We start from the raw sequence: 22,465 nt of genomic DNA, 5'->3' as shown, positions 1-22,465 counted from the left end.
TCCACAATGGGGGAAAAAAAGCCTTGGAAAAAGCAGTCCTCTGATCTTTGTGTATCAGTGGAGGAATTCCCAGTGGAAGGCGTTTTGAAAAATATCTCTTTTGCAGTTTGGTGAAAATTGCTCTATAAAGTCTCAAGCTGGTCTGACAGGAAACCTGAGATCCACTTTTACTCTCTTGGGAAGCATACATTTGTTGTATTCTCTTTAGACTCCCCATGATCACGATTTGCTTCATGATATTAACAAAAAATGTTATTTTTCTCTGTCTGAGAGTTATATACCAGCAGGCTCTGGGTGGAGAGCTAATTCAGATTAACATTTCAATGGAATTTATATAGGCTTGTAAATTCCTAATTGATTGTGTTTGTTTGTGAAGTACAAACGACATGGAAGACAAAATGCTTGGTGTTCAAATGAGATGGTCTGCTATAAAAGCAGAACAAAGAAAGATAAAAATCAGCAGTTCATAGATAAGAGCCTGTTTAAAATAATGGCTCTATCCAAACACACTCACTGCAGATGTTTTCAAGCATCTGCTGTTTCCCGTATACTCTGGGAAAACTGCTCTGATGGTACTTGTACTGGAACAGGTTAAGTTTTCATTTGTTCTAGATAATTAAAGAGGAACAGTGATGGTAATACCATGGTACTTTGATTTATCCTATGGTACTGAATTATTTTATTGAGAATGTTATGTAACCTAGATTTTTTTAAATATACTATGAAAGTCAGTGGGGTCCAATGTTATTTTGGAGCGTTTTCGTTGTATTGACAAAAAACGTAACCAAAATATCTTCTTTCATGCTCTGCAGAAGAAAAAAAATATATACAAAAGTTATATTATTTGTAATATTTGTAATGGCATGAGTAAATTAAACTGTTTTTTGGTGAACTAACCCTTTAAAACTATATTTTATCTATCACCACATAATGTATACTACCATTCAAAATGTTCGAATAATTAAGTAACACACATCATTTGGAATAAACGATTTTTAAAGAAGTGGCTACATTTATTATATCCCTCAGAAATCATTCCGATATGATTTGATGCTCAAGAAACATTTCTGATTATTATCAAGGTAGAAAACAGTTGTGCTGCTTCATATTTTTGTGGAAACATTAACATGCTGTTTTAAACTTTCTATTCATTAAAAAATCCTGAAATGTTTTTTTTTCCCACAAAAATATTAAGCAGGAAAGATTTCACAATATTGATAGTAATAAGAACCATTATTCATAATTGAGCACCAAAAATAATTCCTGATAACTGAGCACCAAATCATCATATCAGAATGATTTCTGAAAGATCATGTGACACTGAAGACTGGAGTAATGATGCTGAAAATTCAGCTTTGATCACAGGAATATTTCAATAGAAAACAGTTGAATTGTAATAATATTTCACAATATTAAAGTTTAAATAAATGCAGCGCTGGTGATCATAAAATACTACTTTCAAAAATTTTATAATTTCTTGATTATTCCAAAATTTTGACCTGTATTGTACACTGTCAGAAAAAAAAATCCATAGAAAAACGGATAATATCCTGGCACAACCTTGTCCTTCGTTAACTTTACAGACATTTCCTTCAACCCTAAAGCACAACACAATGAAATGCCAAAAATTCCTTCATATTAGAAAAGTACATCGTGCCGTATTTTTACGGATGTGTCTTAAAGTGTAGCCTGTGGTATGTTGGAGTAATGAATGATCCATCTTTTTGACAGTATACGGTGTGGACAGCATTGTGGGTGGCCTGGAACGTCTTTATCATCTGCTTCTACCTGGAGGTTGGAGGTCTGTCGAAGGTAAGAGAGATTCCAGAGATTAATGTTTTACAGCTAAATGGCACAATTTATGATGTTTTTACAGACTGTCTGAATAGCTGTATTTGTACCAACATCTTTGTGTCTTTGGTTAACGAGTGTCTTACTCTTAGGTTTGCACTGAACACACCACCAGACACTGGTACATAAAACAACAGATTTAGGCGCTGTGCTTCTTTTCCATTGTTTATTAATGTAAGTGCGCACTGTAAAAAATATATGATCAATAAGTTATGACAACGTATGTTTTTACATTGCTTTAAATCTACAATATAAATCATACAAGATTCAACAACTTTTTTTAAAAGTCAGTTTAAGGTAATTTAAGTTAAAATGACTTTAACATCTCAGTTGATTGTACTGTGACATTGCGTTCTAAACACAAAACCCAAGTTAAAAGAAAAAACGCATCTCTAGACCTTGCCCTTTTTTTCTAATTCACTGACCTGCGTCTCACATTTTTACCAGCAAAAACGCATTCTGTGTGAACTAGCCTATAAAGTGTCTTGACATCAGATGAAAGCCTTTTGGAAAAGCGATAGCAGAGAGAAGTTGTGCGTTATCCCTAACCCATCCCATGATACACTTCTCTCTACATGTGCTGACAGGTCATGGACACAAACACTCAGCCCCAAGTGTGTAAGCAGTGAGAAACAAGCTAGCTGTATAATTTACACATTCTACTCTGTGTGTGTGTGTGTGTGTGTGTGTGTGTGTGTGTGTGTGTGTGTGTGTGTGTGTGTGTGTGTGTGTGTGTGTGTGTGTGTGTGTGTGTGTGTGTGTGTGTGTGTGTGTGTGTGTGTGTGTGTGTGTGTGTGTGGACTGGTAATCATCACGTTATGGGGACAAAATGTCCCCACAAAGATAGCAATATCCGAAATCCTCATCCTTGTGGGGACATTTTTAGGTCCCCATGAGGAAAACATCTTATAAATCAGACTAAGTGATGTTTTTTGAAAATGTAAAATTGCAGAATGTCTCCTGTGAGGGTTAGGTTTAGGGGCAGGGGCAGTGTAGGGGGATAGAATATACGGTATGTACGGTATAAAAACCATTACGCCTATGGAAAGTCCCCATAAAACATGAAAACCCAACATGTGTGTGTGTGTGTGTGTGTGTGTGTGTGTGTGTGCTTGTTTTTGACTCCTGCCTGGCCCAGTTTCCTGGACTCAGATTTCTTGTTCCCACAACAAAAGGCACTTATCTGCTTTCAGAAGTTGGAGTGAGACTGGATGAGAACATCTTAGATGCATGCTGAGTAAATCTGGGACATAAGGATCTGCTGTTATATCAGAATGAACCTCTTTTGCACTTTTGTCACAGTTGCATGGGACAAAATGGCTCAGATTATCCCAGGACAAAGGGAATAATTGGCCAAAAAACTCATCAGGATTTGTGCATAGGACATATTGGGTGTGGGTAACCATGATTTTACCAAACACAACCTGTTTCATTTTTCCTGGAATAAAGCACACAATTTTAGGGTTAGGTTTAGGGTTAATTTGGGGGTTGAACAACATTTGAATTTCCCTCTAATCTAAGGATAGCTAATGGTAAGGGTTGGGGTTTTGTTTGTCAGGAATGTTGTTCCAGGTCCAACAAAAGATGTTGATTACATCCTTCTACTACACTCTCAGAAAAAAAAGTACAAAAGCTGTCACTGGGATGGTACAATGGCTATAATAATATCCACACAGGTGTACCATTTGAAAGGGTACCGCCCCAGTGACAGTTTTTGTACCTTTTATTCTGAGAGTGTACTTGGAAAATTGACATTCACTATTGAGGTGTGTAATATTCTTGGATAATACTCGGTCCGGTATTTGCATCTGTACACTTGCTTAGTATGTTTCTAGTTTCTAGTGAAAACACAGTTTTTAAATTGTTTATCAAGTGGCGAGACAACATTGTTCACAATTCAAAATGTCACAATTAAAGGCACAATATGTAATATTTTTGGTTTAAAATAGCCAAAAACCACTAGAACAAGTGTGAGTAAGGTCAAAATACCTGCAAGATCATAGAAATATATACGTAGATTCCTCATTCGACCGATCCACGCAGGCACTAATGAGGCATCTATGTATATATGTCTATGATCTCGTGGATATTTTGACCTTACTCACAGGAAGTTATGGCGGTCTGGAGAGCTGATGACATTCGTCTGATATGAGGTGTAATATTAGCATAACTACCGTTCGGTTTCTCGCAGAAACCGATCGTTCCGTGTCTTAAGACATCAATGTGGGTTTAATTTGAAGTTGTCTGTGCATGTTTTTTTTACTCTTATAGAATTAGACCCCATTCACATGCATTATACGACTGACAGACGGCAACGGTTGGAGCAGAAAAACATCAAATTTTCGTTTTCGGGTGAACTAACCCTTTAAAAAAGTAGAAGTACACAGAAAAACTACTCAATTACAGTAACGCGAGTAAATGTAATTCATTACTTTCCACCTCTGTGTAATATGTATTATTTAATATTAACATTTTATTTGACAGGTGAGCAACTGTGAGTGTTTGGTTTGAATTTCAATGTTTTCTCGCTCTCAGCATCCAATAATTGTTCAGCACAAACCATTATTATCTTTGTTTCAACTGTATTTAATGATGTCTGGGTCACATTTATTGGATTTTTTTGGTTTGTTCATGGCTCATAAGGATAAGGGCTGTTTAATTGGACTCATGACCTTTGCCTTAACACCAAAAGAAATGGAAGCGTATACTTGGTTACATTTTATCCCTCTTTCGTTTTTGTGTTTTTCCTTTCACCCTCTGTGTCAGTCACGCTCCGTCACTCCCTCAGGTGGGACGCCCTTCCCCCAGCGCCCCCTACACCTCTATAAAGTCAGATTTCATGAATATTCATGAGCTGTTGCAGACAGATCTGCTGTCCAGAAAGCAGCGAGTAGAAGCGCATTGATCCTTTCTTTTCTGTCTGTGTGTGTGTTTATATGCATGTGTGTTTTCTCCATTAGCCGCTTGTCCTCCTGCTGTCCATATGTAGCAGTGAGGGAGCGCTGTGTGTCCATCTGTTGGGTTAATGCCTGAGCCCGGCCCTCTGCCACCTGCTCCCCATAACACCCCATTATTCAGCCTGTTCATGCACCCCCTACATTAACACGGCCCACCACAAGCCCTCAATGAAACACCTCAAAATATGACTGACCCACTGCTGTTTCTACTGTCATATGGAGAATGATACACAATATGATAATATCATCCTGCTTTGAGGACCCCCAATTGTTAGATTGATTACAATTGGACAGTATTGAGAAGAATAGCAAACAGCCTGACATTAGATTCTGTCTGCCTGTTTTTCTGTCTGTCTCTCACAATATATCAGTCTGTCTGTCTCACAGTGTTTGTCATATCTGTCTGTCTGTGTCTGTATGTCTGTCTGTATATCTGTCTGTCTGTCTGTCTATCTATTTATCTGTCTGTGTCTGTCTGTCTGTCTGTCTCGCAGTGTTTGTCATATCTAACTGTCTGTCTGTCTGTCTGTCTGTCTCACAGTGTTTGTCATATCTGTCTGTCTGTCTGTCTATCTATTTATCTGTCTGTGTCTCTGTGTCTGTCTGTCTCGCAGTGTTTGTCTTATCTGACTGTCTGTCTGTCTCACAGTGTTTGTCTGTCTATCTATCTGTCTGTTTCTGTGTTTCTGTGTGTCTGTGTGTCTGTGTGTCTGTGTATCTATATCTATCTATCTATCTATCTATCTATCTATCTATCTATCTATCTATCTATCTATCTGTCTGTCTGTCTGTCTGTCTGTCTGTCTGTCTGTCTGTCTGTCTGTCTGTCTGTCTGTCTGTCTGTCTGTCTGTCTGTCTGTCTGTCTGTCTGTCTGTCTGTCTGTCTGTCTGTCTGTCTGTCTGTCTGTGTCGGTCTCTCTCTGTCTGTCTGTCTGTCTGTCTGTCTGTCTGTGTCTGTATGTCTGTCTGTCTGTGTCGGTCTCTCTCTTTCTGTCTGTCTGTCTGTCTGTCTGTCTGTCTGTGTCGGTCTGTGTCTGTATGTCTGTCTGTCTGTGTCTGTCTGTCTGTCTGTGTCTGTATGTCTGTCTGTCTGTGTCGGTCTCTCTCTGTCTGTCTGTCTGTCTGTCTGTGTCTGTATGTCTGTCTGTCTGTGTCGGTCTCTCTCTGTCTGTCTGTCTGTCTGTCTGTCTGTCTGTGTCTGTATGTCTGTCTGTCTGTGTCGGTCTCTCTCTGTCTGTCTGTCTGTGTCGGTCTCTCTGTCTGTCTGTCTGTTTGTCTCTCTGTCTGTGTCTTGTCTATCTGTCTGTCTGCCTGTCTATCTGTCTGTCTGTGTATGTCGGTCTCTCTCTGTCGGTCTCTCTCTGTCTGTCTCTGTGTGTGTCTGTGTCTGTATCTATCTGTCTGTCTGTCTGTCTGTCTGTCTATCTGTCTGTCTGTGTATGTCGGTCTCTCTCTGTCGGTCTCTCTCTATCTGTGTCTGTGTCTGTCTGTCTGTGTCTGTATCTAGCTATCTGTCTGTCTGTCTGTCTGTCTGTGTCGGTCTCTGTCTGTCTGTGTTTGTCTGTCTGTCTGTCTGTCTTGTAAAAATGAGTTATTGGGGTATTTGAATTAGTACTCTCTGTAATTCTACTTCCTATTTGCTTCTTAAATTCAGAAATTGAAGTGGAAATAAGAAACACTTTTCCAAGCACTTTTCCAGTACTTCCGAGCAGTGGCAGCTTTTAAAAGGTGTTTGTAATAAGCTATATTACAAGTATACGGTTATTTAATAAAAAGGATTATTCATTATTGGCCACATGTTGCAAAGTCCTGCCTACTCAAGAGCTCATTATCAAATAAATAACCTTGGCTGCCAGGTCGAACAAAATACAGTGGCTGAAAGCTATGTTTCCAATTACTAATCAGATGTATTATATGCTAAAACAGCTCAGAAGGAAACATTTAATATATATGTTTTTCTTCAAGGAAGATATTCAAGCACACTTCAAACCTTGAAAACATAATGGTTAAAATCATTTTCCAAACGTTTAGTAAGCTACTCTGTATATGAACTCTGTACTAAATACAGGCAAAAGATAGTGTGAGATGAAGCAGTGTGATGGTGTGAATGATGTGCAAATCAACATGAATGAGTCAAACTGGTACAAATAATTCAACAAACAACTCAGACATTATCACTTTTGGTCACGTCTCAATTGATACATTATTTGTGGATAAAATGCCCCTCCATGGGTCAATACACTTGCAGTGTTCAGGAAGGGTTGGATGAATAATGATCCAAAAAAAGGTGGCCATTAATAATGATACATAATTTCAGAAGACCACCACACAGTGCTCTCTCTTTGATCCCTAATATTTCACGAGCAAATAGAGGTGGCTTAGTGATTAAGTATTATATCAGCAACAAAGCTGCAGATCTACGCTGGCTCTGAGCGCTGCCATAGAAACGAAACATTCAGCGAACGCAAACAGCTCAGAGTACAACACACGACATCAATGTGAAATGAATCTGTCACATTCAGATAATGGAGAACCATATTAACTCACTGAACATGAGACATGTACTTTTGCAGAAGAGGAAAAGCATATTAAGTGGTTGGGCACTTTATGAAACTCTCTCTCTCTGTGTCTCATTGATTGAGGTGTTTTGGTGGGGTTGTCCTCTCATGCATGGCCGCAGGCTGTGGCTGTCAGTCTCACACTGTGGCTGTGATTAAATATGAGACAATACGAGGTCTGTATCGACCCCCTCCCCCTCTTCTCAATGACATATAGTGACGCGTATAATGATAACGCCCACTGATGATGAAGGGGACAAACGCCTCTGTGCCTCCATTAGCCAGAAAGAGGTCAAGGACGAGTTACTCTCTAATAAGCATAGTAAAGTCCATAAGTTTTCGGTTTGACAAGTGTCATTCATCTCATGCAGCCTGAGAACTGTGTGGATTGACAGAATCCATTACATCTGATGTACACGTATCCGTGAGCATATGAGGAACATTTGCAACACAGACGCATAACACTGACGTGTCACACAGCACTTTCACACATGCCACATTCAGCCATCTGCCATGGTTTTAATTCAACTTAATTGCTAACTAAAAAGTATATTAAAATCATCACAAAATTCACAATGTTGGGTTATTTTATATTGCCAAAAATACACTGTTGTCTGGCCCTAACTAGTATACTGTATTTTTGCCACATTTGGATAAAAGTGATTTGTGACAAATGATATGAGAGATATAATAGCACATTGTAGGCAAGGCAAGTTTATTTATATAGCACATTTTATACACTACGGAAATTCAAAGTGCTTTACACAGAAAAGGGAATTAAAATAATCACAAAATAAAAGTAAGGAAAATTAAAACAGCTATAAAAAAGGAATTAACCGAGATGAAACCGAAAGAGTTAAAAGATGATACATAGATAGACTTCTCATCTGGTAAGACATTTTCTCTCTTATATTTCATTAATTTCCCCACTTGCTCTGGGACTTCCCCATACTGGTTGTCCTAAATAATATGTAGATGGTGTGTGAATGGTAACAATTCATAACCAGAGAACAGAATGCAATTTTACCTCATTTTATTAGGTTTCATGTTTAAAAGTGGTTATAAATACAATTGCAGCAAATAAATAATAAATGTGTGCTTCCTTCCTCTTTTGTACGTACACTTGTCTTTCCTCCCTCTCATGTCTATGGAACAGATTCTTTGTCGGCCCTGTGTTAAATTATGCATGCATGCTTTATAGCGCGCAGCCCCCTGTCAATCACTCCCTTATCGGTTATACTGACGCTGACGACGATTCCTCCCCTCTTTCGTTTCAGGACAGCGACATCTTGACCTTTAACATCTCGGCACATCACTCCTGGTGGAGCGAGCACGGGCCGGGATGTATCCGAAGAGAGATCCCCGCCAGCGGAGAGCGCAGTGCGGATGCACAGTCCTATATATCCATCATGGGCTGCCTGCTGGAGTACCAGTACATAGAAGTCCTCCACAGCGGCTTCCAAATCCTTATCACTGTAAGTCACAAACAAATATGCCATGGCATGGAGAAAAGCTAAAACACTCAAAAAGCTTTCTTTAAATAGTCCAAAAACCCTGTTTTTACTGCACTTTATGGTCTCCACACACTATGTTTATACTTACTATGTGCATGTCTGCTTTTATATAGCATAACTGAAAGGGTCCCCATAATACACTTCCATCCTAACGTTGCCCGTCTCTCTACACTCAACCAGTCCTTAAAAACCACACCAGTTTAAAGTGTGCCCTAAATACAGCATGCATGTGTAAAACGCCCCAGCCTGAGTCCTGAAGTGCTGAAGCGGCCCCTTGAGTCGAGGTCTGGCATGGCTCCAGGTTTAGTGGGGAAAACTCAGTGGGTTATTATGAGCAGGCAGCAAGCAGAAGGACTGTGAGTCCATTTTCTTAAAGGGATTTGTTTTTTTTACTTAGATGTGCTGCGTACATTGGCCTCCAAAAGTACATGGACACTTAAGCCACTCTTATCATGTCTGAATGTCATTGGATACAAAAAGCAAAATATTAAACCAAGTGACATTTGCAAACCCATGCTGCTAAACCCATAATATAATGTAATGTAATGTAATTAGTGCCGGGCAAATTAACGCATTAATGCGGGCGATTCAATTTTTCAGTTTAACACATGAAAAATATTTAACGCAAATTAACGCAGCGTCTGTTTTTATATCCATTTTTGCCCAGTGTTACATTATATGATCACGCTCTTATTCATGTAAATGCTTTTAAACCATCTAAGCGCAACAAGACACAAGAGAACCCGTGCGTCAATGTCCTGTCTGTGTGGGTGCGTCTCAATCCGCTCCCTAGTGCAGTAGTCAGGGCACTGATCAGGGAGTCGTCCACATTCATGTACACGATATACTGATTCACCACCTAGGAAGCTAGGGAGCTAATCGAGGGACACCCTGACACACACACAAACACAAACACACATCGAATTCTCTTTCACTCTTGAACAAAAAATAACAACAACTCAGAGAATTTTGCCAAAATGCCCGTTTTGTCGAGTATTCTCATATTAGGAGTCTTAAATGAGTTAAATAACGTCTTAAATTAACTTGTGAGTAAATGAGATGCGCGGGACAGCACGTCAGATCCACGTCATGTTCGGCAGCAACCGATCTTAAAGTGACAGCAGCACTGATGATGTTTCATTGAACATTAATGTTCATCAAAGAACAACGGGAACAGAGAAAATTGTAGCTTTAATGATGATTAATCTATATTTCATATATTATTTATGCAGTTAAGAAAGGTGTTTATAACTTTATTCAATTTCTGTGTAGACTATGTCTTACAGGGAAGGCCATGGGGAAATATAACATTTATTATAATGGGTTTGTGTAAAGATTGTTTTAAGTTCACTTAAATTAAAAGGTGTTTTTTTAAAGCCTAATAAATGTTGAAATTGGTAGCTTTCAGTTTTATTGTAATGTAACGTCATTAATGTTTCATAGAGACTTTAGTATCAGTGATACTGGCCTTCATTCATAAAAACATGCCATTACAACACCTATTTAAAATATGCTGTCTTTATATTGTTTCTTCATTAATTTGGAGAGTAACTGAAATTAATACAATATTAAAATATTAAAAAGTCCAATGTTTTTTTAATTGCGATTAATCGTGATTAATTACAGAACATTTTTGATTAATTAGTTAATTTTTTTAGCAATTCACAGCACTAAATATAATATAATATAACTCATTCAAACGTTTGTGGTCAGTATAGTTAAAAAAAAAAAATGTATACTTGTATGGTAAAGAAATGTATAATGTTAAAAAAGATTTCTAATTCAAAAAATGCTGCTCTTTTGATGAATTCTTTTTATTAATTAAAGAATTGTGCGTGGAAAATTTTGTTAAGTCTTGGGGTCAGAAAGGCAAAAACAAATAAAACAAACCCTACATCACCACATGTTGTTTGGGAGTGTTTCAAGAAAAATCCTATCCTCACTCATCCATAAACAAACTCCAGTATATTCAGTTTTCAGACATGACATGAACTTCAAAAGGGACCTGGTTCTATGGTCAGATGAAACTATAAAAATAGCTTTTTGGCAGCAAACCCACCAGAGGGGTTTGGTGCAAACAGGGATAAAAAGTACCTCATCATGCATGCCCACGGTTAAAAATACAGCTGGATCTTTTATCTTGTGGGCCTATTTTTTTTGCTGGAGGTCCTGGACATCTTGTTCAGACACATGGTATCATGGATTCTAGCAAATACCAACAGATAAAAAAATCAACATGGACAATGATCCAAAACAACCATCAAAATCAACACACAAATGTGTCACTGAGCACAAAATGAAGCTTCTACCATAGTCACCCCAGTCCCCTGACATGAACCCTATAGAAAATGAGTGGGGTGAACTGAAGAGAAGAAGCACCAACATGGATCTGGGAATCTGAAGGGTGTGGAGAGATTCGGTATGGAGGAATGGTCTCTGATCTCCAAACTCATCAGGCATCATAGAAGAAGACTCAGAGCTGGTATCTTGGCAAAAGGAGGTTGCAAAAAGTATTTGATAAAAGGGTGCCAATAATTATGGCCAACGTGTTTTGGAGAAAAGTATTTTTTTTTTTTTAATAATGAGATTCTTTTACTTCAATGAAAGGTTAGATTTTTGCTATTTTTTTGAATGAAGGATCAAAAGGATAAACAACGCAGATTTATTTTTACAGCCATATTTGCACATATTTCCCAGGGGTGCCAATAATTCTGACCACGACTGTATGGCTTATCACACGTCAGCTGTATCTGTTCATTCTTGTTGTACAGTGTTTGTCAGAGGACTAAGCAAATATCTGTGGAAAGAAAGCCTGCATGTTGAAAGTGGTGGTGTTAGGGGGAGGGCTGTGCTTTGGGGATCTGAATGGTTAGGAGTGCCGGAAGGTTCTAGAAAGTGATGATTATCCTCTCATGCTCCAACAATGAACTGCTAACTTCATGATGAGAGCTGAACAAAGTGTCCTGCAGGAAGTGGGAGTTGCACACACGCTACAGTCAAGTTCCCACAGGCTTCTTCAGAAGTTATGTAGAGGTTATAGATTTGTATCTCCATTGGCCAAAGTAGGCTACACAGCTTGTGGTTTTGTCCAAATTTGGAAATGAAGTGAGAAAACTATCAGAAGAATGGGAAGATGGCTAAAGTGAATCTCTTACAAAAGTCAAATTACACCACAAAAACAAAGGAATTTAATTTTGCATAAAGAAATAAAGTCAATTTTCAGACCATTGTCAAAGCAAACCAAAAATATATAATTTCTATAATCTTACATCTTAATTGCTCTGAAAATCAAGTTGAAATAATTTCTATTTATTCATTATATAATTATTACGGAGGGTTTACTATGATTTTGGAAGAAAAATTCACCCATCCGGCAGGACATGTTGGGGGTGGCGGGCACCTGTAGGACAAATTGTTTGTATTGAAAGGGCAAACCATAGAGCAAGAGACAGAGTTGAGTCAGATACTTCATAAATGTTTCTAAAACGTGTGTGTGTGTGACTTCAGAACTAGGTCACTATGAGAAACGCATCGTCTGCTGTAGTGAATAGTCATGTTCTTATGCTTCTGAGAATTTGCAGTCACAAGAGGACAGGCAGAGAGTGTCATAGGACACACACCAGAGGTGACAAGTGAACGACTGAGAGTCATTAGCTCAGCTTCATGTCAGTCCCTCCCTGCGGATGTGAGAACAGTGTCTGTTTTCCCCATAGGTGTAACCCACGAGGAAGATACCTGTGGAAACTTCAGACGCGGCCTGTTCTTCTGTTTTTCATCCTTCATCAGATGTTTGGGACCTGTCTGGAATTTCGCTTTTCGGCCCTCAATGACAATTTTAGCACTTTTTTTTAGCACTTTGGGCCCCGATCAGACAGAATGCGTTTTTTTGCAGTGAGAGCCGCCTTTTTTAAATTGTTTTCTATTGGCAGTGAGTGTTTTGCACACTGTTTATGCGCCCCAGGCACCTCACGTTTTAGCCGTCTGCTGCTCCTGGCGTTTTTGTAGGAAAAAACATTTAGGCTGCGTCCGAAATCGCGTACTATGTGAGTAGGTACTACATTTGAATTTGAACGAACTTCGCGGCCGTTAAAAAAGTAAGTTCTATATAGTATGAATGAATGTAATCCGGACATACTACACCCGCCATTTTGTCATGATCATGTGACCTACTAGCGTCAGTTGCGTCCCATCACCTCCATTCATAAATCGCCTCCCGTGGCCTCATGGAAAGTAAAGTGTCCATCGTATGCACACTTCAGAATCTCGCCGGAAGTAGTTGGTCATCTGGGTACTTTTCGCCGACTGTTTTTCGAATACTATGAATTCGGACATACTACTCTGTTGGCGTCCTGTTTTTCGCATACTATATAGTAGCAAAGTATGTGTTTTGGGGCGCAAATTAATTAAAAAAGATTTATTGACTTAAAGGGATAGTTCACCCAAAAATGAAAATTAGCCCATAATTTACTCACCCTCAAAAGTCATCCTAGGTGTATATGACGTTCTTCTTTCAGGCGAATAAAATCGGAGTTATATTTCAAAAGTCCAGGCTAATCCAAGCATTATAATTAGATTTATAGTTGTTCTGTTTTTGAAGTCCATAAAAAGTGCATCTGTCCATCATATAACTGCTCCACGCGGCTCCGGGGTGTTAATAAAGGCCTTCTGAAGCGAATCGATGCGTTTGTGTAAGAAAAATATCCATATTTAAAACTTTATCAAGTAAACTTTCGGCCGACTGAGCAACCCTAGAGCACCCTAGCAACCGTTTAACTTCATGAATAAGCCATATTTCAGCACCAGAACATCTTACAGACATTGGGGTGGGTTCTTTTGTTTAGGGGGAGAAATCAGTCTGTAAATATCACCATGGTAACTGTGTAACCACACCCTAGCAACCGTTTAGAGCACCCTAGAAACCGTATTGCAACATAAAGAAGCCATATCACAGCAGCTCCTATAATATTTAGCTTGACCTCTTGTGGTTGACAATCAACATATTTTGATTGGTTATTTTAATCTCCTTTCACTGACCTTAAAATAGTATGTTGTCATAGTCTCAGTTTTCACTCTTCTGTACTTTTTCCATGTTATCAGCACAAGTGGGTGGATGAGTTCATTCCTCCTCCATCTTTGTATCTTGCTATTTTCCCTCTTTTATTCTCATCTGACATCTCTTTCCTCTCATATCTCAGTTGCTTCTCTCTTCAGTAAAACACTGAAGTCAAGATAAGGCAGCTGCTTCAGATGGAGAAGCATATCTTGTCAGGATGGTATGGGAATTCATCACTTATTTTCCCATCATGCTCTCTGCCCCAGGGAGAGACAGTAGAAAGCTGTGGAACATCCAAAAGCTCCACTGAAAATGTGTTATAAAAATATATTATACATTAAGGCCCTGATATACTTGAAGCGAAATCGAAGAAAAACAGCCGTGGCATCATTTCAGAAGAAAACTGGCCAAAATTAAGGTGTCTTTGAGTTCAAAACATGAAAAAAAAAATTCACAAACCTTCCGGAAAACTTTGTTCTGGCTGTTAAACACCTTTTAGTTGCCATTTTCCCAAGAGGATGATTCAATGCTTCATGCAGGGTTATTATCGTTAGCTATTATTTTGTATAAATATTAGTTGAAAAACTTATTTCAGTTTATTGCCAAGGCAACATTTCTAATTTGTTTAGTTTAAGTTAAAGCTCTAAAATTAAATTATTAACTGGAAATAAATAACTTAAAAACTAACTCAAGCTAAAACTGAAATAAAAAATAAAAATAGCCATAATAAAAGTTAAATTAATATGAAATGAAAGATAAAAATATAAAAATAAAAGCAAAATATGAATTAAACTATATAACTCAACTAAAATAAAAATTAAATAATAACACTTATGTCGTTTTCAGTATGGATTTCTTACCTGACTTCTTTTATGAATAAAAAAATTATATAGAATAAAATAATGAGAGACTTTAATTTTTGAGCAAACTATTCCATTAGGCACATAGTAATAATAATAATAATTGTTGTTGTTATTATTATTATTATTGAATTAATCTTTAGTTATTGACATAAGCTAGGACTGCAGTTATTTAAGTGCAACAGCACCCAACACACTTTTTTAAAAAGCGGTCACGTTTAAACTCTGCAATGTAATCACAGATTCAGCTTGTTTTGCGCCCATCCAGACTGTGTCTGAGAACATGATTAAGAAAAATTTCACTTCAAAGTGTCTCCCTTCACCCCCTGCGGTTGTTTAATCACTTTTCATGTACACATAAATGGAAGTGGATTTTAGATTCCGCTGCAAACATCTGAGAGCCGTTTGTTTAGCCGCTCGGCAGCCGTGGCAGGTGGAACATTTTTGCCTGGATTTTAATCTCAGATCTGCTGGGTGTGAAGTGCTTGCGTGTGCAAGAGCACTTGGGTGAAGTGATGTTGAGAGTGCTCTGATTCGGATGTGATATGGCTGTGAGATCTGCCTCCAGGCGACTGAAGGAGCGAGAGACACATCAGAACTGCTATACAGTATGTCTATAATGTGTGTGAATACAGTATATGGAGAGGCACAGCCATACACCACACACGCATTCAGTCAGTTGGACTAATTTCTGTCGCAGCAGGGTGACTGTCGCACACGGGGCACATAATTAACCTGTCAAACATTATGTTCATGTGGTGTGTCAAAGGCAGCATTTTGTGATGTGTGTTCACTGGGCTCTGGGTCTGTATTATTGCAGTCTCTTTCGTTCTCTTTTTCTCTCTCTCTCTCAGCTTCAGCCAGCTAACACTATGGCAGATAACACTATGTGAGAGCAGATAATAAATGGTTAGTTCTTTTAGGACTAATGCTCCAGCTGGTGGAGAGGACTGATTTTTTTTTTGCTCGACTCTTGCTATCTTTTGTGAGAAAGAAATACACTTTAGTATACATTTAAAAGGATCAAAACATTCTAATGATTATAATGATATGATTTGGGAATTGGTCTGTTTTTGTATCTTTACAACACTTAGGTCCCCTCCACACAAATTTTTAACAATAGGGTTATTCCGTGTCAACTCAACCAGGGAACAAAAATAGGGCCTTGAAAATGAAGATTTCAAAAGAAAAGTTTAAGAACCAGAATCTTAAATTATATTGAGATATCTTTAATAGCCTATTTTTTGAGTGACAGGCATGCAACTTTGGAAAAACAATATTTATGGAACTCAGACAGGTATGTTCTGCAATTGTGTTGATAGAAAAAACAAGGTGCATTTCTAGCTTCAACATTGTTTGTTGTTCAGACATTCCTCTTTAAAAGAAAAAAGCATCAACTGTATGCAGAGTGACTCACATTTGGTTTTTGACCACTGAAAATTGACCAATTTAATAATGACTGTTATTAAATATAACAGCAGAATTGAAGTCTGTTTGCATCATTGAATCATTATTCTCCTGTTTATCCCTGTAAAGCTGCTTTGAAACAATCTGTGTTGTATAACGGGCTATATACATAAAGGTGAAATAGTGATGCTTTCTAAGGCAATCTACAGTATTACACATATTAAATGTAAAACTTTTGTTTGTGTTATAGACATAAATGGTACATCAACTCAGATTATGATGTGCTATTATTAGCACCGTTTGATGCAATTCATAAGAAGGGTCACTTTTGTCTCTTGCAAGTGTTCTCTCTCTGTTATCTGTGAAAATGAAACTCAAGCCTGTGATGTGATTTCTTCCTTAGATAGATTTTATTTCCAAGGCACCTCAAACTCAAGCATTATGTAGGTGTGTATTACCAGAACCCATATCAGCCGAAATGCTATATAACTGTTAAGATGACAGAACCAGGTTGTGTGCATAGAAGCGGCGTTTGATCTGTCAGTCATACAGATTCTCTGAGTCTTTCTGCATTAGGCAATTAGTTATAAAGTTGTAAATAACTCCCATCCATTGCTATTTATATAGCGAAATTCGGGGAGATTCATCACAAGCAATTTCTTGTTAAAAGACAATTAATAATCAGTTTCTATCGCACTAATTTACCCTGTTTAGTAAATCTGGCCCTAAGACTTTGCTTTTCCAATACTGGATGAATTTCCAAGCTTAAAGGCACAGTATGTAATTTTCGCTTTTTCAAAACAAAGGTGTAGTTGGTGACGCCGGAATCATGGGAGTTGTTGTCTTTACCTCTACAGCTGGGGGAAAAGAATCCAATGGGACGCGGGCAGAAATCATATTCATGGATGAACTAATGCATTAAAGATTTATTAATGTTACTTTAGTATAAAGCAGGGTGGGGCTGAAAGCTGTTGGAGCGGAACAGGCCGCTAGAGCGATTGCTAATGAGAGACGAGCGCCACACACGGCTCGAGAGTAGTGGAGCTTTTATTATGCCACAGGCGACCGCTTCCCCTTCTTCCACTCATGCTTATGTGGTAAAACATGGTACTCGTGGTAAATCAAGAAAACGAGATTTAAACAATAAGACTAACTGTGTTGAGCTGTATAACAATGATTCGTTTTCTGTTGATGAATGTATCCAAACAGTTGCTCACCTGTCTAATAAATCACATCATATATTATAGCGTCTTTGGTGTTTCCATTGAGCAAAAATATCATCACGAACATCGGTTTTATCACGATTCTTTTTCATGTTGGTTTTACTATTTTGCAATTGACTGAGCAGTACAGCCAAACAAATTTCCCTATTTTAAAAACAAAGCCTTACAAGGTATCAAAATGGCAAACATAAAAGCCAGTTGCACTGGCGCCATGGGAGATTCGCTATTTACATGGCGGAATTTGCGAGAGGAAAGACTGAACGCTTAAATTGAGGGTAACGCAGGTATGATGTCATTGATATTTCTCTGGATTCAAATTCTTGGAAACATTTGGGATATTGTAAATACACAAGTCAACAAAATAACACTGTTCTAGTGTTTTTTTTATATTTTAATAAAAAAAATCGTGCATATTGTGCTTTTTAAAATTCGGAACCGCATGCATTTTACCCAGTTTATTTTCCTTTTATATAAAATGTTTTAATGAGTTTTCAAGGCAAATTCCCCAATGGTTATAAACACAATTTTGAGAGAATTCAATTCATATTAAAGGCATTATGAAGACTAGACTGAGAGATTGAAAGTTGAATTAGCTGGCATGAGAAACACCCTGAGGGAGTTGAAGGCCACTGATCCAGAATCCTCTTCTCTCTAGTCAAGTCAAGTCCCCTTCATTTATATAGCGCGTTTTACAACACAGATTGCTTCAAAGCAGCTGTACAGTGAAAATAGGAAACTAATTTTGTTTTACAAGAAAAGCTAAAGTAAGTTTTCTTCAGCAACCTTACCCTGACCTGAACGATCAGTCCATGAAACGCAGCCGAAGCAGCGTTAACCCACCCCGTCAACTCTGACTTTTAATATTACAGAGAGAAAACAGGTTAATCAGTTTCACCAGAGAGCAGAAAGAAGCTGTGAGAATCAGCAGAGGAAGACGATTGTGCAGGCCTGAAGCAGTGAAACACAGGGTCCTGGCTTTAAGACTGCGACTTTTAAATAGCTAATGGTTTTTAATGACCATAATTAACAAGATATTGAGTCGTGCTCTAGATCTGAGCTTAAGAGTGGTCAAGTCTCAGGTGGAGAGCCGCTCTTTCTGGCTTTTTCACACTTCGCCTGAGATGCCCCGAGCAAGAATTAGCTTTGAATTGATTAAATTTGGGTTTCATTTGTCTCCATGGTCTCCGGGTAAGATAGTTCTTCAACAAAAGATTTAATATTTATATCTGAATAATAAATAGCCTGTTCTACGGCTTGATTCAGTCAGCACTGTTCAATGTACATTCAGCCCGTTATTATCACAAAATAAATCAATAAAATAAACAGACTGATCATCAGGACCCTATGGAAGCTTGTTTCCGCCACAAAAAAAAAAAAAAAGTTTATATCTCGCAATTCTGACTTTATAACACGCAATTGTGCGATAAAAAGTTGCAATTATATTTTAAAATGTTTTATTCTGTGGCAGAAACAAGCTTCCATAGGACCCCGACATAATGCAATAAAAATACATTTATAAAAATACAAATAGCTCACTGTTTAAAAGTTTGGGGTCAGTAAGAATTTTTGCTTTTATTCAACAAGGATGCATTAAGTTGATCAAAAGTGACAGTAAAGACGTTTATAATGTCAAAAGTAGACGTTTATGAATATCAAAGAATCCTGAATTTTTTTTTGACGGTTTCCAAAAAATATGAAGCATCACTGTTTTCAACATTGATAATAAGAAATCTTTCTTGAGCATCAAATGGTCATATCTGAATGATTTCTAATGGATCATGTAACACTGAAGACTGGAGTAATGATGCTGAAAAGTCAGCTTTGATCACAGGAATAAATTACATTTTAAAATATATTTCAATAGAAAACAATCAAATAAATGCAGCCTTGGTATGCATAAGAAACTTCTTTTCAAAACATAAAAAAATGTTAAATACATTTTTAACAGTACATCCATTGTAAACACCATGATGGTAAACAAACAGGTTTAAAGGTCTTGAAGTCAAAGTTGAATGGCTTAAAACTACGGATCCACTCAAATGGATCCAAGGTTAATACGACATGCTGATCAATCTGGCTCTCCTCTGCAGTTGGCAGTCTGGTTGTTGACATTTCCTCTGATGCAATTGGTATTTTGCAACTCCTTCAGTGTAATAGAAGCTGATTGGAGGTCTGAACCACTTTGCCCTGCACAGACAGAGAGAGAGAGAGAAAGAAAGAGCACAGCAGCTGTGCATCTCACCTACACAATCCCACACCTGCTCTATCAGCCTCTCACAGGCCTCATAGACTCTCATTTGGGCATTTAAGTTGTTGTCATACGTTTTTCCCACTCTCTCCTTCATATGCAAACGCACTGCATTATTTTAATTTTTTTCAAGGTATGTGTACGCTGGGCCTTCTGCCCAATGACAGATTAATTGGTTTGGAATAGTGCCACTCTTTGGGAGTTGAGTTTGCCCTGTGTGTGTTTTCATGCAGAGATGTGCCATCTGCCTCTGTGGCTCTGCCATAGCCATCAATATGCATGTCATCCACACACACACACGCATACCAGTACCCTCTTTATTTGGCACATGACTTTGTAAAACTCTCTCTAATGTCTCTTTGAGTAATGTATTATCAGCCATGTGTTTCTCATAATGAATGGTTTATAAGATCTGCCTGCCATTCCTGCTGCACTTACTTATGGTTAGGGATTTTAACAAACCCCTAACACTTTAGTATTAAACTTTGGTGTGTAACTATTCCTGCACCATCTGTGCTACAGAAATGAATGAAGCCTCCAAATCATTTAGTAGATGCTTTTATCGAAAGTGACAAATAAGGAACTTCACAAGCAATTTGAGGAGAGGTGTCAGTAGGGGCGTGCTATATCGCGATTTTTTAAATGTCTTCACCATCTGCTTTTGAAGAAATATCGTAGTATCGTGCTACAGTGCATTTTATCAGTTGCAGTTCTGGCGCCACCGTCCCAATCAAGCGTGCCACACGAGTCCTGAAAAGTGAAGCCAAGGTGTCTCGATCGCCCCCAGGTGTCTGGATGTAGTATGGGTCATAAACCCCGCCCCCTCCATGAAATGTAATGGGACAAACTAAACAATCCGATTAAACTTCAAATAAATTTTTTTCCAAAGGTCGTTGCTGTCATTTTAGGCAGTTTTTTCACGCTGATGTTAGTTCAAGTATTCGTTCTTTAAATAGGTTTGGTTTTAGTTCATTATTTGATGCTATAAAAACGTGGGTGTGACGTTATGATTGGTTTCCATAGCTGTTTATTTTACAAAAAGTTGTTGATTAGTCGGGAGTGTGGGCGGGACCTTGATATCGCGGCTCCACTTCGCGCTCACTACTGCGTAGACTCGAGACCTAAGATGTTAGCACCATATTCGAACACTGCCGGCTTTACTTACTTCGTCCATCTTTTTTTACAGTCTATGGTCCCAATACTGTAGCTACTACTCAGATGTGTACATTCACATCACATGCTAACGCAGCGGGACACTACACTTCACACACACATTATTTGCATGTGCTTTAAAGCCATGAAGGTTAAACATTTCATTCGTGTGCTGTTTTGACATGCGCTTTTCTTGAGCACGTACACCCGAATCGCGCGCACAATAAAAGCCTGTCAAACAGCGCCTGGTTACTGGACTTAGTTGTCTTTCGCGTTTGATTGTGCTAATACTGTCAAATACACACAAGGTTTATATAAACACAGGTCTTATGCTGCCCCTTGTCCTTAACACTAGAACCGCCAGGGGTCGCTGTATACCTAAAACCGCCAGCGGGTAAAATTTTACCCATGCAGATTATTACTGTATTGATACGGCTAAAAAACATAATATGTCTCTGTATTATACCACTGTCTTCACAAAGTAATGTATAGAGTCATGAAATTATTATTTTTAGTCATCAACTATGTTTTTGTCCAGTTGTTTTATGCTATTTTAAGCAGGCTACACTAATCACTTTTTGGTGACTATAGGCTAAACCAGCCTGCAATGACGGCGAGAATTAGATGGAAATAAATACATATTTGGGTGGTGTAATATTATAATAAGATGTCATTAATCCCATATTAAGATAACTCATGTTATTTAAATTTCTAAAATACCCTAAATAGACAACGAAGAGCAATAATAATTCACAGCACTGCATAATATAGATGACAACTTACGATAACTATAACGTATGAATTCAAGCGCACAGTTTGACCTAATTAATTATTCATTTGTATTGTTATATAATTTATAATTTGAATAAGAGAACAACACCAATAAACTTGGGATAATCATGAAAATTGTTTTATTCATTCCATCATATTTGATTTTTTTTTTCTTCAGGAAACTGCCAGACTTGAATAAATAGCAACACAGTAGCAAACCAGACTCAATACAAAATTGCAAAACAATAATGGATAATTAATCCAAAGTTTGAACATTTATAAATAGGCTAAAACATTTTTATTTGACCGTGCGTTGTGTGACTGTTTACAGTTAGCCGACGCGTTGCTCAAACACAGCGCGAAAATAGAGGAATTATATAGGGGTAAATTTGACGCGCTGGCGCTTATAGGTATAAATGCCCCATTTTTAAATCTGGTTTTATCTAAACAATTTTTAACAACAGGGGATTGTAAATAATAACACAGTTTTAGTAAAAGTCAGTGACTGGGAGACTTGGATATTTTATTGGAAATCTGTTATGTACATTTGAAAAGCAGCCATGGGTAAATTTTACCCCCTGGCGGTTCTAGTGTTAAAGGGGTAGTTCCCCCAAAAATGACTCATGAGGCCCTACCATACACCCGGCGCAATGCGACGCAAGTGTTTTTTGCTAGTTTCAGCCCGACGCAGTTATCATTTTCACGTCCAGCGGCACGTTGTTTAAATAGCGCCCATCTGTTCGCCCATGCCGCTGGTCTGAAAACCAGGTGTGTTCAGGCGCATTGTTGGGGTGTTGCTATTTTGAGGCAACTTAAAAAGGACTGCGCAGTATTTTTGTGTTGTGTAAAGGGCGTGTTAGTAATATGCACC

At 38.1% G+C, this 22,465-nt stretch overlaps 1 protein-coding gene across 2 annotated transcripts in view; it reads left to right on the top strand.

Annotated features, from left to right (window-relative positions):
* Positions 1–22,465, top strand: part of nkain4 (sodium/potassium transporting ATPase interacting 4) — a 90,514-nt gene that overhangs the window by 48,187 nt on the left and 19,862 nt on the right. For both annotated transcript variants that reach the window (XM_079801906.1, XM_079801905.1), the window contains exons 3-4: positions 1,732–1,812; positions 8,644–8,841. In XM_079801906.1, coding sequence (XP_079658032.1) covers positions 1,732–1,812; positions 8,644–8,841 — 279 coding nt within the window. The remainder of the gene's footprint in view (positions 1–1,731; positions 1,813–8,643; positions 8,842–22,465) is intronic.

Source organism: Gobio gobio (genome assembly GCF_949357685.1).
Source record: "Gobio gobio genome assembly, chromosome: 21".
Classification (NCBI taxonomy): domain Eukaryota; kingdom Metazoa; phylum Chordata; class Actinopteri; order Cypriniformes; family Gobionidae; genus Gobio; species Gobio gobio.
The sequence above is the reverse complement of the archived record's forward strand: the minus strand, read 5'-3'. Positions and strand labels throughout refer to the sequence as shown.